General features: G+C 39.9%; 1 protein-coding gene across 1 annotated transcript; it reads right to left on the bottom strand.

The window, feature by feature from the left end:
• Positions 1-1,885: 1,885 nt before the first annotated feature.
• Positions 1,886-17,088, bottom strand: LOC114148384 (protein mono-ADP-ribosyltransferase PARP15-like). The gene is given in 12 exon segments (XM_028023618.1): positions 1,886-2,582; positions 2,923-3,097; positions 6,806-6,942; positions 10,324-10,938; positions 11,024-11,242; positions 11,597-11,764; positions 11,859-11,921; positions 14,566-14,712; positions 14,804-14,894; positions 15,320-15,541; positions 15,631-15,861; positions 16,359-17,088. Coding segments are annotated over 12 exon segments (3,015 nt in total). The 5' UTR covers positions 17,022-17,088; the 3' UTR covers positions 1,886-2,298.
• Between the last annotated feature and the right edge of the window lie 734 nt (positions 17,089-17,822).

Below are 17,822 nucleotides of genomic sequence, written 5' to 3'. Positions count from 1 at the left end.
TAAATCTTTATTGAAGGTTGAAGAATAAACAGTATACATCAGATTAAAAAAACATTTTGACATATAAAGAAAAGGAATACATAAAAAGAATAGTCTATAAAAATAATACACAAAATAACACAGTGTGAGGAAAATAAAGTAGAAAATATTACAAACCCAAGAGAAATCAAATCTTCCACTACTCACATATTGGTATACAGATTGTTTTTTTGTGTGTGTTATTGTAATGTTTAAGCATTTCCTCAAATAAAATTAGCCATATAAAATGTTGAAAATTGGGGTGATTTTTAAATTTGCAAATAAAAAATGTAGCCACAAGGATTAAATTATTACAGTAGTTTGACTCTTCATGCTCTGTTAGAAGACCACATTTTAAATATTAAGACAATATTATGACATCGACATCAAATAAAGTCATAATGAATTACCTGATAATAAAATTTTCCACCATGATCAATTAAAACCAGAACGCAGGAGGCGGCACTTATGCTAAGACTAATTAGTTAATAGTGAATAAAAGTGAGAAAAGTCAATATTTCTTCACATATTTTGTAGCATTGGTGATCTTTGGCCAGAAGCTACTGCTGTTAGTGGGGCCGTGGCATAGAACACCTGTTATAGTTGTTTATTTTTAACCAGTTTGTTTTATTCAGCTGTAGGAGTGTCAAGTCAAGTGTAGTTTGTTGCCATGTTGATATGTTGTATTTTCATGGCAATGGGTTCTTTGCACGTCAGCTTCTGCGTTTGGGGAAAAGCGGCTCAGACTATTGAAAATGGCATTTTATACTAGGTGCTTGCAGAACTTGCCCAAGGTAACAATTAATGATCCGAAGCTCTAAAAGTACATCGATCCGAAGCTCTAAAAGTAAGCTGAAGAAAGGTTTTAAGATGTTCGCCTCATTATACATTCACAGATACAAAGGTGAGTTAAACTTTCTTTAAACTTTGTGGCTAACGTTAACTCTTGCTTATGCTAGTAGGCAATATTCTCGGACATTTTTCTTATAAAAATGTGCTATTTAAGTATCTAAACATTTTAATCCATTCTAACGGACAATGTTTTTACCCTATTTTGTACTTATTGTCAAGTATATTATATGTGTCAAACAGAGACCAAGTAACGGGGATTTTACGGTTTGGGCTTTTTGCTTCTGAAGCCTGAGGAAGCCTGACAACCCCATAGCTTAAAAGTAGGGCAGCATTGATATCAACAGTTTGAGTTCAGCTGTCTGTTCAGATACAAAGTTGTTGCTTTTAGAAAAATATGGCCGTGTTCCTTAAGGTCTCTGTGTTATTTCGCTTTATTAGTTTTGCATGCTTGTTGTGAGGTGCTCAAATAAGACGGTGTTTACAGCGGTGTGTACAGGCGGATCAGTAGCTCGGCTGTCTGGCTCTGGTCTGATCTCTGGTTCCCATAAACTCTTTCAGGCTGAATAGAGAAAGTGATTCCATGGAAATAACAGGACAGCTCCTTTATTTACTTTCTTCTTTAGGCTGAAGAAGTTGATCCGGAGTGAAGTGAAGGCTGTAAACTTTGCTGTGCAGCGTTAGCTTTAACTGGTAGCGACAAATATTTACAAGCCACCGTCTTCTTAATTCAGGATCGTTTGGAAATCCATGAAAACTTAAAAGCCCATTATATTAGGAAGACAATAATGTTCATGCTTTATTTGCATCTGAAATACGACTTTGTCTTTTCTAGCTGTCATGGTAACTCAAAGCGGAAACAAAGCCGCATTTGCTCATGCAGATGTGACGTCAAAGTCGTACATGCAAAGAGCCCATTTCTTTCACTTTCTGACAGTAAATCAGACTCTCTGCTTTATGTCAACAAGAATTAACTAAATCATTTCTGTCTACAAAACGGCAGAATAATGAGAGAGAACTTGTTCAAAAATGTTTTATTACTTCAAGTATAGAAGAAAAGTGAACAGTGAAATCACCTGTGCTTGTTCATAACTCATTCTTGAGTTTTCATTAAGGTTTGTTTCATTTTTAAATGTAGAAATTATTGTTAGTCTTAAACTTCTACAATTGCATGGTTTTATAGAACAGGAGTGAGATAGTGTAAATAGTTCATAGGCAACAACATGTTTTGGAAGCTCTTAATTTGAAGGAACTGATTTTAAAATATTTATGAGACATTAAGGCATCACTTTAAGGCACTAAATGGGCCAGAACGCACAAAGTACTAATTAAGTGAACTTAAGGCAAGTTAAAATAAGTATTTCAGGAAGAAAATTAGATTTTCCTTGGTTATTAGATGTTACATTTGTATTTAACATTTTCTGGCTGTTGCTACTTGAAGGTGATCAGATACTCAGGATAGGCCTGGGTGTCATGAAACACTACAAACATGCTGGGGGTGGCCATATCGTCCACCACACTGTCATACATGTGGACACTGGAGCTTCCTTTGGATGGTGGAGCGACCATTTTTTTTTCTCCCAGGGTGTAGTCTCCTGTCAGCACTCTGCAGACGTACATAAACTTTTCTCCATTCGCATTGGGCTTAGAGTATGTGTCTTGTGCAGAATAATCAGCTTTAACTGCGAAGTAGGAACCGTTTCCATAACAGGCAGCTGAAAATAGATCAGTCAGTGTGTAAATATGTGACATAGTTACAGAAGTTCTCCATTTTAGATAAAGAAGATGTCAAAAGCTAACACAGTATTTAATTATGCTGCAAATACATAATACAGTGCTGCTTACAGGTCTTGAGTCAGTCTCCATTTTCTTAAGTTTTGCCTTAAAGGACAATTTACAGACTAATTTACACCTTTAGGTAATAGCACTACAATATATCATTTAAAACTAGATCAGATTTCAAAAACTAGAATAAAACTATAGAGATTTTTGGTTAAAAGTTACTGAATCAGCAGACAGATCTTTTAAAGACAAAAAAATCTCTGAAAGTCTCACCATTTTTTCCTGCATAGCTTCTGTTGAAGCCAGATTAATTGATGATGGGGACAGTGTCTTCACTGGTGCCATGGAAGAGACGTTTGTCATTGTTCTGATGATTATTTCTCAGCTCCATTTCCTGTTTTTTGATCTGAAGACTTTTCCACAGTCCAGGGTTCTGGATCCTTTCAATCTAAGAGCAGAGAGTGCATTATTTTAGTGCTTTATCCAACTTCTTTGTGATCAGATCTTTCCTCGTGTTTGTGCTGAACATGTTTCTCCATGTAAGGCAGAGTAGGGCTGTGCGGAGACCTTTGAAGGGGCAGAGGCTCAAAGTTAAAAAAGGGCACATTGAACAGGATCTTAAAACTCTGTGCAACAACATAGCAACAACCCATATTAATCAAGAATCTAATTGGATCCTACTATGTCATTGCCATCATGTGGGGACAATGCAAAGCAAATATAGTCTATATTTTCCCCAACAGGTATAAAGTTTCTGTTTCTGCTGCTGACAGTCGTGGAGGGCTGATCTGATCTGAAACTGTAGCTGTTAAACAGATCAGAGGAGAGAAGGTCTCTGGTTACAAAGTTATGAAATAAGCAAATTTGCTGCCATTTTACTAATTAAACCCTAATAATATCTATTTAACCTCTAGAACAACTTGGCTGCAGACTGATTTATAGATCAAAAAAGCTCAAAGGGGTTAACTCTATATAATTTTTGATGTAAGCACTTCTGAGATCTAGAATTATAAGGCTGGGATATCAAGGCAAAGAAAATTCAGTAGCTGTTGGTAGGGGCCATTCAGACATTTAGGGGCCTCCAGACATTCAGAGGCCCTAGAAATGGTTTAATTGTAACACAGACCACGTTACATGCAATTCTCTATAATAACAATTATAGAGAATTGTCATTCTCTATAAATGACAATAAATAACATTGACAATTGCATGTTAATTTAATAACATTAACATTGACAATGTTATGACATTTTATTTAATGCATTATGCTGAGAAAAAAAAGTGCATTTAGGATTTAATTAGGAAGTTTACTTTGTAAAACTTTAAAGCAGTGGTTCCCAAAGATTTTCTTCTGGGCCCCCCTATGTATTACAATAACCCCCCCATAAGAAAAAAGAATCAACTGGGCCCACACATCGTTCAACCAGACATAAACCTGTACACATATTTTGTTTTCAAACTCCACTGAAATTTATTTCACACTTCAGGTTGCAACAAAACAAACTACAAACCATCTTTACAGGGAAACACTTTTGTGTAACTGTTTTGTTTTTTCATTTATATCGTTTCCCGCGCCGCCCCACACACCTCCATCCCCCCTGCAATGGCACTGCGCCCTCACCACACCACTGGTGTAAAGAATCATCTTGATAGTTTGATTGTTGTGTTACCATGGCTACAATATAGTGTAATGTGTGTGTTTGAGTTGGGTTTGTTCACAAATACATCACAGCAAATAACAAATAATCAGTGATTGATTTTAAACTTGGCCAATAAACCTGGTCTCCTTCTCACAGATTCACCTGATCTATATTTAAACACTGATAGTAATGCTGAGGTTCTTAGAACCCCCCGCCCCCCTGAAGCCCTTCCTACTGTCTAAGGCCCCATATTACCTTGGGCCGGCCCTGCATGAACAGCCGCTAGATGCGCCACTCTAGAATCTACCTGGAATCTACCTGGAATCCCCTGGTGGCTCCTGTCAGTCCCCCGATGCTTTGGAGACATTTTGATTCATTTCATTGTGGCATGTTTGGCTTTTTGCTGCGGTTCTGATTATTGCTACAATATTTTCTCTGATGTTTATTTTGTGACTTTAATTGGGCTGAATCTTCCTTTAACACTTGAGGTTCTGCAATAACTTCAATTTACAGCCGCGAACCTCCAGCCCAGATCCCGTCAGCAGCGGCTTTAACCCGCCTGGTAGTGACATTAAGGAGAAGCAAAGCGAACAGTCAGCAGGTGGTACCGGGGCTTTGAGGTGCGTCGCGACTCGTGGTGACAGTTGCAGTACCATGTCTTATATCAGGACATCAGATATAAAGACAGACATTCTTTATATCTGTCGGCTCAGACTGCCTGTAGCGAACTGGGCATTTAGCAGCCTGATTAAGTTAAAGTCAAATCAAATCAAATTTTATCATATTTCAGCAGCAAGGCATTTCAAAGTGCTTTACATCATATCAAACACAGAAACACAAAGTCATCAAGTGGGAGGTTCTTACTTTTGCATCCATAAAGGTTTATCTGTTACACTCCTACTGTGTTATATGGAACAAAATACCTGTTGCTATAATTATTCCCCCTCACGCTCACAATCACACAGTTTAAAACCATGTAAACAGCCTTTCAACGGGGGTCCGGCACGGGGCTCTGTACACCTCTTTCACGGAATTTTGAGCAGGGACTCCGCCGTCCCTCATGGATTTTTGTGCAATTCTATGGTACCTGTTAGTGTCTAGAATTTACAGGTTTTGTGTTACGCGCAGTGACCCTCAGTCACTCGCCGTTTTTTTTCCCGGCACTAGGCTCCGTACACCTCTCATGGAATTTCGCTCTGGGACTCCGTCGTCCTTCACGGATTTTTGTGCAATTGCAACATAGAATCAACAATCAAAACATGACATTAAGTCAGGTTCCATCATTAAATGTGTAATTGATTGCATTTCAAATACAGTTCTAAATAGGTGCGTTTAGAAGAGTCAAGATTTAAAGGAAGTCAGTGTTTCAGCTGTTTTACAGTTTTCTGGAAGTTTGTTCCAAATTTGTGGTGCATAGATGCTGAAAGCTGCTTCTCCTCGTTTGGTTCTGGTTCTGGGGATGCAGAGCAGAACCAGAACCGGAAGACCTGAGAGGTCTGGAAGGTTGAAACAACAACAGCAGATCTTTAATGTATTGTGGTGCTAAGCCGTTCAGTGATTTATAAACTAACAACAGTATTTTAAAGTCTATTCTTTGAGCTACAGGGAGCCAGTGGAGGGACTTTAAAACTGGTGTGATGCGCTCTATCTTCCTGGTTTTAGTGAGAACGCGAGCAGCAGCATTCTGGATCAGCTGCAGCTGTTTGATTGATTTGTTGGACAGACCTGTGAAGACGCTGTTGCAATAATCAATACGACTGAAGATGAACGCATGGATGAGTTTCTCTAGATCTGGCTGAGACATTAGTCCTTTAATCCTGGAAATGTTCTTCAGGTGATAGAAGGCCGACTTTGTAACTATCTTTATGTGGCTCTGGAGGTTCAGGTCAGAGTCCATCACTACTCCCAGGTTTCGGGCTGATCGCTGGTTTTCAGTTGTAATAACTGAAGCTGTGCATTGAGTCAGAAGTTTTCTCTGCAGCCGAAGCATTTCTGTGTTTAAGGGTGAGGCGGGTTTTTTCCAGCTATTGCGAAGACAGTTATGAAAATATAAATAGAAGCAGTTTTTCTAACGTCAATATCAGACCTACGTTTTTATTCACAAACCAGTGTATGAAAAAAATATTATTGCCCATAATTTGATAGTTAGAGGGCACAGATCCAGCCCCCTCCTCCTCACCATGGACCCGGTGTCTGAACAAAATGGCGGCAGAGGAACTGAGTCATTATTAGACGGAGGGCAGCCGTCTAAAAATGCTGCCTAACTAATGTTTAGTTAGTTAATAACTAAATATTAACTAATATTTAGTTAAATTATTATATTTAGCTAAACATTATTGCTTAGGGGCATAAGCAGGCCTTCTGACATACAGATTTAAAAAAATAAAAAATTGAGAAACAAATCTTTTGAAAAAAAAAAAACAACAACTCAAAATGGGCATTGGGGCATCAAGGATAAAAGACAAAATCATTTACAAAAAATCACAATAAAAAAAGAACCCTACAAATTATGTTACCTTGGTGACGGTTTGATTACATGTGGCTTTGAAGAGATTGACGACTTCTGTGTACTCTGAAGAAGTAGCAAGGATGGGGACGGCATGACATGTTTTTCCAGCCGGCATGGCATCCCAAAACTCAGGAACATCGTCACCTATAAAAATGAAAAACATATTATTGTGGGCGTGCTGTGGTGGCGTAGGGGTTAGCACGGCCCACGTTTGGAGGCCTTGGGTCCTCGTCGCAGGTTCCCGACCCGGTGATATTTGCCGCGTGTCTTCCCCCCTCTCCTTCCCCCTTTCCTGTCAGCCTACTATAATATAGGGGACACTAGAGCCCACGAAAGACCCCCTGGAGGGGAGAAAAAGTAAATAAAAACATATTATTGTCATTTCTTCAAATACTTTTGGAAAAGGAAAAATGTTGTAATTTGTAGCACACAAATTAAACACCAGTAAGATCAGGTATTACTCTTTTTTTCTTTTTTTTCAAACACATATATTTATATATGTATATGTGAATTCTTACTAATTCTTACTAGAAATTGCATTGGGTTTATTTCAAATGCAATAGACAGAAACAGAGAAGAAAAGGAGAAAGGTGGGGAAAATATTTAAACTAAATAAAAGGGGAGGATAAAAAGAAGCCTGGAGCAGTGGCGGCTGGTGCTAAAAAAACTGAGGGGGGCGCACACAAACAAACAAATGAAAAACAAACAAAACAAATCTTAAAAAATAGCACTATTTGAACATGAATTTTGCCCTCCTTTCCTTCTGCCCTGCAAATTTCTCAATTACATTCTTGTTAAAGTCAGTCATCTCTGTGACTAGTCTTTTCTCCATTGACAACATGGCCAATGCATTCAGCCTGTCCTGAGTCATTGAGTTTCTCAGAAAAGTCTTGATTCTTTTCAGAGTTGAAAAGCACCTTTCAGCTTCTGCTGTGGTCATGGGTGTGGTGATGAGGATCTTCAAGAGCGTGACAGTTTCTGAAAAGACTTCTTCTAGATTGTTTTCCATAAACAGCTGGAGTAGGCCCACAGCACCACAACAGGCTTTGAACTCTTCCTTGCTGTAGATGAGAGTAAGCTCTGTCTTCAGCTTACCTCGATTGAGCACTGGATAGGCTTTTAAGGTGTTGCTCAGTGCATCTTCAGGAAATGCTGTGTTGTATTGTTCAAATCTGTCCCCCTGCAGGACTGTGGCACTAACAAGGTGGTTTGTGAAAGAAAAGCGAACAGAAAACATACAGTCCAGTAGCTCATTCTGCACAGTTTTCGAAGTTCCCTTAAACACAGTAGCGTTCTCAAGGTGCTCTTTTAGTACTCCATCAAGAGAAGCAACAAAATCAACCAACCCACGAAAGATCCCGGGATTTTCAGAGCTGTTACTTTCGTCATGACCACGCAAGGCCAGCTCAAAGGCTCCACAAAACTTAACACAGTCTATTATTCTAGAAAGGATGTGCCGATAGCAATCCTGTAGCCTTCATCTAGCTGTTGAGCAATGCTAAGTTTCCCCCAAAAACTTAGCTTCATTGCATTGTCTAGGTGGCTGCGGCTGTTTTCGTGCCGTTTGCATTTTTCTGAAAGATGTTTTAAGTCTCTTACCCCAGTTGTTGTCCACATTGCCTCCGTGCCAGAACTTTGAAATAGCAAACACGGAAAGCAGTAAAATGCATTGCTTACATCACATCCAGCTAGCCAACTCCTTGTCATAAGAAGAGCTGGAAAAAGCCCGCGTGTAGGATCGTCCACGATCACTTGCCTGCTGCTGAATTTGTAAATTGGGACGATCCGGTCCAAGCTCCTTTATCCTGTTTTTTTTCTTCAAGTGAACGCTTTGTAAAAGCATTTTTTTGTAAAGACAAAACAGAATTTTCTCTCATTTTGAAACTACTCCACTTTGCAAACGTAAACGTGAATCGACCTAACGAACTGCAGCTGCGCTAATGAGTCAAATCGGGGATTGTCCAATCACACAATGTTTTAAAAACAATTAGCCAGTACTGACGCTCTACCAGTAATGACACAACAGAATGGGTGTGTCCGGGACGCAGAGCGCTGCGCCCTGTGGAAAAACCTTAAACAACCAATTAAAAGTCAGCCTCAGATCACCTGCTTGCCAAAAGTTGATGCGCCTACATACACACTCATTAGGACGGCGCCCTGCACATAGGAAGTGTGCACAATGTGAGCAATTAGAATTATGTATTTACTATTTTAATAAATTCTAACATGTCTATTGGACACACAGTATGAATAAATACATTTCTAAGTATTTTGCAGTTCAGAATAGAAATCATTTATTATCTAAACAATTTAAAGGGGGCGGCGCCCAAGCGCCCCCTACTGGCCAGCCGCCACTGGCCTGGAGAAAACTCAACACCCTAGAAGTCTGCCTCTACAACTGCAGAAAGAAAAAAATAAAACCTAGAAACCACAGCAACAACAGCATATAATAGAAACAGTTATAACATCACTAAGAAATACACAGCACAAGTTAATACAAGACATGTTTAGTGTATCAGAAAACACCTGAATCTTTGACTTCTAAAGCTTTTTTGCACTGGAATGACTAGGCTGGACCAGTCTGACCACGGTAGCCCCAGCCCTGTTGTCCCTGGTTTTATTTGCATTGAGCAGAGAGCCACATAGAAAGTAAGTGGGAATCGTCATATCAAGCAAATTCCTGCAGAAGCTGCAGAGGTTCTCCCAGAGTCCTGAGAAGAATTTTCTCAGCTTCACCTTTGACCTCAGTCAATAATAAAATCTCATCTGAACAGGGGTTGTGTTAACGGGATATTTTCTGACTTTGACCAATTTTTTTAAAAACAGTGACAGGAAAACCTGTAAGTCAGGCATCATTTTGACAGATTACAATTCACACATGACCACCTTGTGACAGAAGCACCAACATTTTCAACTTTATGCATAGAGTACATAGGGCGGAAAGAGCTAAATCAATCAGTTAAAGTACTATCTCTGACCTGGACTCTGAAGAAAATGCCTCTTGAATCTGGGAGCTCACGGTGCGTTGAGGAATTATGGAGGCGTTTTAGTGCCCCTGATGCAGCTGAACCGTTGCTGCAGGATGTTTTCCTACTGCCCCTTGTTTTTGAGTTTTGTCGACTTTTAATCACTTCCATTAGAGAAATGTTTGCTGATTTGAAAACTTTGGCTGAAGTGGTGTTTGTCATCATTATCATTATAAAACTGATGGATCAAAATAAATTATGATGGGGATTTCTTTGATGCCCCAAGTCAAAATGACAGACATTCACAAGTTTTGCAACGAATCTGAAAAAATAGGCCACCACAACAGCAAATGAACCAATGATTGGTTGACTTCAAACTATTCCTGTTTGGCCGGACCAAATGGAACCACTCTCTCTGGGTTCCAAAGAGTGGGGTGGGAAGAGGCTCTAAGTGTTAGTGCAAAATCACCGAACCCAGCCCAGCCCTCCAGTGCAAAACGGCCTTTTACATACTTTGGGGGCAGAATGTGAAACAACATCCTAGTTATGGCTCTAATACCTTGTAGTTTGTCAATTCGTCTTATCTGCAGCTTGGTTCCCTTGCTGTCAGTGGCTGGTCCTTTAGGCATCTGGACTGTATAGTCTGAGCCATGGATGGTAACTTTTAGAGTGGGTGTTGCTCTCTCCAACGCATGTTCAAGCTCATAGTTGGTCATCTGATCAAAACTCTGATATGAAAGCCCATGTTGCTGATACTGCCACTCTGCCACAGTGGCTACCAGCTCCAATTTCTTTTTCAGCTCCTGCTCTCGTCTCACCTTCTTCAGCATATTATCTATCTCCCGACTGGCTCGGAGCACGTCTTTACTGAGACCCTCAATGATGAAAGAGGTTTGGCCATTAGTGCTTTGTTTTTTGATGCTCACACTCATCTTCATCTGGATGTCAACAATGCGCTGACAGTCTGCAGAAGATAAGTTCAAGATGTCGTTGTCTATAATCTCTTCGCGGCATTGTTCATTAGACATCAGGTCATTTATCTTCTTCTTGGCTGCATCTACTTTGGCCTGTGAGGAACCACAGATATGGAAGACGGCAGGCTCCACTTTGACAGTCTTGATATCATACACCTCGTTTTCCTGTTTGTTGTCAGCACTTTCTGATACAAACATAGCTGTAAGAATAAGAATATTTTGAAATAGAACTTCAGATAAGAACATTCATTATAAAGGCAAAACTAGTTTTCTTGCTATACTTACATTTTAACTTGTGGGTAACATTGGACCAGAATCCTCCTTTCTCCTTTGGGTCAGTGGCTTCTCTTTCTTGCATGCTGCTGTGGAAATCTTTCAGCATCTGTTGCTGGAAGATGACTATCCTGATCAAAGTCAGGGAGCTGGAGGTGTTTTGGCTGAAAACATCAATCACAGCATCCAACATGGAGTCTGCCACTTGTTTCGCCTGCACACCGCCTTGATCTGGAAACAGGCAACACAAGTGGTTGATGGCTCAAATCTGCAAATACAAAGTGTTCCGTCCCACCTATAAAGGGTTAATTTAAGACTCATCCTTGAGTGCATTAGAAAAAGTTTAACATGTTAATCCAATCCAATCTATACAGTCAAATACTTTTGATCCAAACAAATACAAATGATGAAATGTAATGAGAAGTCTCTCTGTTGGTCCCTTAATACCAGGGTTATCTGGTATCTAAGCACTAAATCTACAATAAGCCAGATCTCCATATGTCATCAAAACGAGATGAACTCATTTTGGTGTATGCAACAAACTCTTTGTATCAACAAATTCTTGAATCTCTTAGTAAGTCTTACCTGTGCCCAGGGCAGGAAATGAAATAGAAGTGTAGGATTTCTTCACACACATTTGGAGTGCTTCCTTTACAGAACTGTGGATGTCTGGCTGAACGACCAGGTGGAGAATCTTTTTGCACTTTAGGTTTCCTGGTACAGTCATTATAATGCCTGGATTGGGCTGGGAACCTGGTGGGGTTCACAATCACAATCTAGTTACAGAACTAAATTAACTATAAACTAAGCATGCATGCTATAAACAGGCAAGTGTTAATGTTCTTACCAAGATATTGGCATTCTTCTAAAACAGCTACACCAGCTGCATCCAGAATAGCCTTGGATACTCCTGGGAAGGTAGAGGAAGTGAAAGGTTTGAAGGTTTTGACAACCAATGTTTATCTTCATAATATAGTTAATCCAAAACTATGTCTCCTATACTGCTGTATCTGAACTCCACTGAAAAAATTAATCAAAACATCAAGCTAGGTACCGTACATCTCTATTGAGTACTAAAACAGCAGATTATACCTCATCCTCACCAACTCCAATCTACATACCTAACATCCGATATGGTGGTCCGGACATTAGTTCTAAACCTGTAACTAGACTTAATGTTATATTGATATACCATCAGTCTACCAGGTTTTAGGAGAATATTGATATTCCTCCTCCTAAAGCCTGAGGAAGAATTGGGTTGGAGACCTCTGGTGTAACTAGATTTGACTGAATAGTCAAGTCTAGTTGACTATTCAACTAGACTTGAATAGTTTTACTTGCTTTATTTTACAAAATATTTATAGTACCACCTATTTGTGGTTTAGTAAATGCAAATCTTTTGTGGAACATAATTCGATCAATGGGCTGCTCAGTGGCGCAGTTGGTAGAGCTGTTGCATTGCAGCAAGAAGGTCCTGGGTTCGATTCCCAGCCCGACGTCTTTCTGCATGGAGTTTGCATGTTCTCCCTGATCATGGTGGGTTCTCTCCGGGTACTCCGGCTTCCTCCCACAGTCCAAAAACATGACTGTTAGGTAAACTTGTCTCTACATTCTCCCTAGGTGTGAGGGCGTGTGTATGGTTGTGTGTCCTGTATGTCTCTGTGTTGCCCTGCGATGGACTGGCGACCTGTCCAGGGTGACCCCGCCTCTCGCCCGGAACATTAACTGGAGAGGCACCAGCACCCCTCCTGACCTCACTAGGGACAAGGGTGTTAGAAGATGGATGGATAATTCAATTATTTGGAGAAAAATTGCATCTTTGTGTATTTTTTTCAGGGGTGTTTCTCAAGTATGTGAAAGAAAATGCGGCTTGGGAAGCTGAAATAGCAAGGCACGATGCTACTGCTGGTATTTGCAAAGCAGCCAATCCAGGAAAGCCATTTATTTTCCTTGGTGCTGATTAGTGTGTACGATATGGCATAAAATTTATATCACAATACATATTGTGATATAATGTATCACAATGTACATTGGGTGTGGTGGTAACGACATATATCACAATATTATTTGTTTAAATCTTTCAATAGAAACAAAAAAATCATACACTAATTGAGTGGAATATGAATATTTGTAGGTGTTTAACACTTGTTTTTGTGAATGTTACTTGTATGTAATGTTTGTAACTGTTTTGTTTTATGATGCTGACTTTCATTGCCATGTTTCCCTTAAAATGATACCTTTTAAAGGAAGCCTGGCAATGATGGGCATCAGCACAATCTCAATGGTGGCTACCTGGTTGAATCAAAGTTAAATAAATAAATGAAAATATATCTCTAGATAGAAACACAATAACTTTAATGTCATGGATGTCTGTGCCAAATCCTGTTTTTTGTCCCCAGTGTTCTTGTAGTCAGCTGCATTGCATTTTATGTTGGTAAAACAAATAACTTGTATATCTTCTCATCCACATACCCTGCAGATTACATTTTTCTGCTCCTGGTATGATTGTTTAAGCCTCCTGCGGACTTAACTTAAACTGTGTCATTTAAACCCAATGAGTTTTTCTCTCTATGAGTTCAGGGTTGCGCTGTGCACTTTTACAAGTATTGCGCATTCCTAGTGCTGATTGGTTGTACACTAAAGAGCAGTAAAAAGGAAGATCGTGAAAGTTAGCTTCTGTGGTCGTGCCAAGACGGTTTCCACTGTACTCTGCTGGAGCTGAGAGTCCTGTAGGAAGATCATTTGGAAGAAGCCTTTGAGAAAAAGCTCTCCAAGTATGCAGGGTTGGTCAGTGGCTGTAAGCAGGCAGGTCAGAGAGCGAGGTGCTTCCCAGTTGAGGTTGGTTGCAGAGGTTTTGTGGCTCGCTCTTTGGCCAAAGCCATGAGTAGCCTTGGCATCAAGGGAGAATCCAGGAGGAGAGTCATACTTAGCAACATCTGAAGTGTGGTGGCTTAAGAGAAGACAACCATGGTGTCAATGTAGCAAGTTAGCCATCATGACAAAATGTGGACTGAGCAGTCCTGGGTGGGTCACCTGGAATATTGTGTACGATGTTGAAAGACCTGAAACACCCAGTGATTCCAGGAACATCACTGGTGATGTGTTCAGTAGCATCAGTGGATGAATTTGCACATCATGTTTGAACTGTAAGGACAGGGGTGGGCAACTCCAGGCCTCGAGGGCCAGTCTCCTGCAACTTTTAGATGTATCTCTACTTCAACATACCTGCAGGACTCTGGAGAACTTGACTGCACTTAGGAGGTAATTCAGCTATTGGATTCAAGTGTTTGATCAGGGAGACATCTAAGAGTTACAGGACACCGGCCCTCGAGGATCAGGATTGCCCAACCCAGTGTAAGGAGATTTTGATCATTTTTTAGAAGGAACCTATAGTATTCATGGAATTGAGCTATTTGTTGGGGGCTGCATACCAGGGTTTCACTATATCTCTGACAATTAATTAATATTATTATGGAAGTGTACAGTATATGTTTCATGCATTCTGGCTATTCATATTTTGTATGACAGATAAAATCACATATAAACTGATTTACCTGAGGTGAGAGTGAAGCTGTTATCTGAAGAGTTAACAATGACATCAGTCGTCTCCTTTGTTATATCTCCAGTTTCTACCTGAATCGTCACATTTCCCAGTTTAGTCTCGTGCTTTCCTGAACTGGAGACAACTTTAGAAAATTTGCCTGCCAGTAAACCAGACAGAATAACAAATTAACCTTGAAATTAGGCAACTACTCAAGACTTGTGGAAGTTAAACTACATTAAACTGCCTACTTGTACTTTGTGAAGAGTCTGCAGATGCAGGAACTGTTGTTGAAAGACCCGTGGCACTGGGAAACTTCGTCTTAAATTCATCTGTAAATATCTGCAAAATTTGTTTGATACTTTATTATAATAGTCATTTCTCATGTGAGTTACAAATGAATTACAATAGATAGAACAAATCTTTAAGTTCTGCTATTAATCCACTGATTCACTTCAGAGAGGACAGTATAGTAGAAAGAAGCACCTACAGATGATACTTCAGAGAAATGCTACAGTATTCTTCATAAATTCCCAAGTATCCATGAGAACGTACAGTACATGATTAACTCAAATTAACACATGTAAGTTCAATTTACTAGATCCCGAAGCAAAAAAATGTTGTAACTCTGAAGAAATACTATAGCTATAGTACTAGGATATTGTAACATTCCTCTTGATCATTTCTGCATTTGATCTTGCTGTTCAGTATATTCTAAACTGCTGCTTAGCAAGTTAATATGACATTGATTGTTATTGTTTGTTTACCTGAATAGTCTCTGCATCTCCAGGATAAAGAACAACTGCAATCTTCTTAAGGTTCTTGGATTGTCTCTGGCTGCTGAACTCCAAGAATTTATCCAGCATCAAAGTGGCAACAAGATTTTTTGGAAAACCCAGGTTTCCGGTACCAACAGCTGGGAAAGTTATAGACGACAAACGAGTTTTCTCTGCCAAATCCAAGCAATCTTGAAAGATCCCAGCTAGAGTCTGAAAGACATTTTGTAAACCAGATTACCTGGTAGTTTCATTGATTCAAAAAGAAATTTAAAACGTTTTACACTATGAATATGATGTACCTTTTCAGCTGCGCCTTGGCCTTTGTCCCAGCTTGAAGCAATTGCATGGAAAACATGTTTGCTCTTCAGCTTGCAGCCGTCTGTAACAACAATTTCGCCTGGTGATCCACTGGTTTTCTGGCTGTGTACCAGCTGTTGAAGTTTGGGTCCAGCCGCACTGAAGATGGCGTTTGAAATCGCCCCTTTGTGCAATAAAAGATCTTCTGACACAGTGTTGACAATTACCTCTGTCTGAAAATATGGCACAACTTAATTAAGATGTGCAATTTAATTTTATTTTGTATGAAAAGAAAAAAAACAATAAATTGTAATGGAATTGGTCAAGATAATATTTCTGTCCTCACATATTATCTACTTCTTTAAGTCTGTAAAACTAGAGAGGTAGGCTGAGTAGTGAGGCTGTGAGGCTCTCATACTTTACTAACAGCGTAAAGTACAGAACAGTGAGTTTAGACAAAGAAGAAGAAATTCTGACAGGATCCTAAGCCTAATTAAAAAACTTAAAAAAGCTAAATAGTGGTCTTTCATAAAAGAATAAAGACTATCTGCTAAAAGAGCACTGAATCACACAGAGTAATGAAATTAGCGTTATTAGGTGCCACCATCAGGACTAGAGAAGCCTCTTTCTGCTTTCAGAATATCTTTCTACAAATGACAGACATAAGGAGGACACACTCAATTTTAACCCTTCATCTCTAAATTAAATACTGAAAACCATGTATATTTACCTTGGCAGCCTCAATGTTTCCCTTTTTAAGAACAATGTTCAAGCCCTCTTTGGTCTGCCCTCGGCACAAGCTTGGGTCAGGTGGAACTAGCTTGAGCAATGAAGATTTCTGACTAACTTTAGGGATAGCATTTTGAGATGAAACACTAACTCCATGATTTCCAAACTCCTGCTTCACAGCATTTTCCATACCAAGAGCAACACTGTCCTCTTTGTCCACCAGATGAATCTTCTTCAAGGTGTCATCGTACTTCTCCTCACAGTATTCCTTCACTGCTCTAGCAATGGTAGCTAGGCACAGATTGAGTGGGAAGCCACGATTTCTGCTGATGGCAGGAAGGGCCACAGACACACAGCCACACTTTTCAGCAAGTTCTAAGCTTTCTTTAACAGTTCTTTTCAACTGGGCCTCAGCCTTCTTTGGCTTTGCTTGATCAAAATAGGGTCCTACGGCATGGATCACCTTTTTGCAACGAAGCATTCCTCCAGCATCTGTTACGACACAATCTCCAGGTCGGAGTTTTCCTTTTACAGAAATTATTTGGTCACATTCAGTCTGCAACTGAGGACCTGCAGCTTTAGAAAGTGCCAAAGCAAGACCAGAGGTATGTTTCAAGTCCTCAGTAGAAGGATTGACGACAGCATCCACAGAGTAACTGCACATGTCTGCCTTGGAGACCACTATTTCCACTCCATCACTTGTCTGGACTTTGTAAATGGGTTGTTGTACCTGTACTTAGGCAAAGTCGTCTTCTTCATTCGATTTATCAGCCAGCTGAACCAGGCAGTCAGTGTTACTCTTAATCAAGGAAGTATAAAGTTGTTCTTTCTCCTTAAAGAACTTCTTGACTCCAGGTTTTGTGACTTTAAAACTATCAAAGCACACAGAAGCTAGTAAAGCTTTGACTATGGTCTTGCAATCTTTCACAGCAGATCTACAGCCACTTAAGATGATTTCCTCATTTCCAAAGGACACTTCCACCCCTTCTAGTTGCTTCAACAAGGTTGTCTGACCTTTCAGGTACTCAATGATGACATTTGCATCAACAGCAACAAATTCTTCAACATGAGCATTTTCTGTTATAAAGTCTTCTAGTTCACTGCTAACTTTGTCCACACTGTCCTTGTGACCGGACACCACCACTTGCTGTTGATGAGTTATGATCTGAACTCTCATTCCTGACCCACTGTTTGCTTTTTCCTGCTGATGGACCAGCTGCTGCCACTCCGGCTTCTTCAGGACTTCAAGGTCTTCAACTTCGACGTATTCAGATTTCAGAATTTGTCTTAGATGGTCCTGAGCATTCATTAGGTCCTTGTCAGAAACAGCAACAAGCTGCACCCTCTGTGGACTGATCTCCAAGGCTGCTTTTATGCCATAGGCTGTTAGAAATATATCGGTGGCCTCCTCTTGTTGTTCGTCCTTCAACATGTCAAGCAAAAACTCATCTACTTCTAAATTCTG

Source organism: Xiphophorus couchianus, chromosome 7 (assembly GCF_001444195.1).
Source record: "Xiphophorus couchianus chromosome 7, X_couchianus-1.0, whole genome shotgun sequence".
NCBI classification, from domain to species: domain Eukaryota; kingdom Metazoa; phylum Chordata; class Actinopteri; order Cyprinodontiformes; family Poeciliidae; genus Xiphophorus; species Xiphophorus couchianus.
The sequence above is the reverse complement of the archived record's forward strand: the minus strand, read 5'-3'. Positions and strand labels throughout refer to the sequence as shown.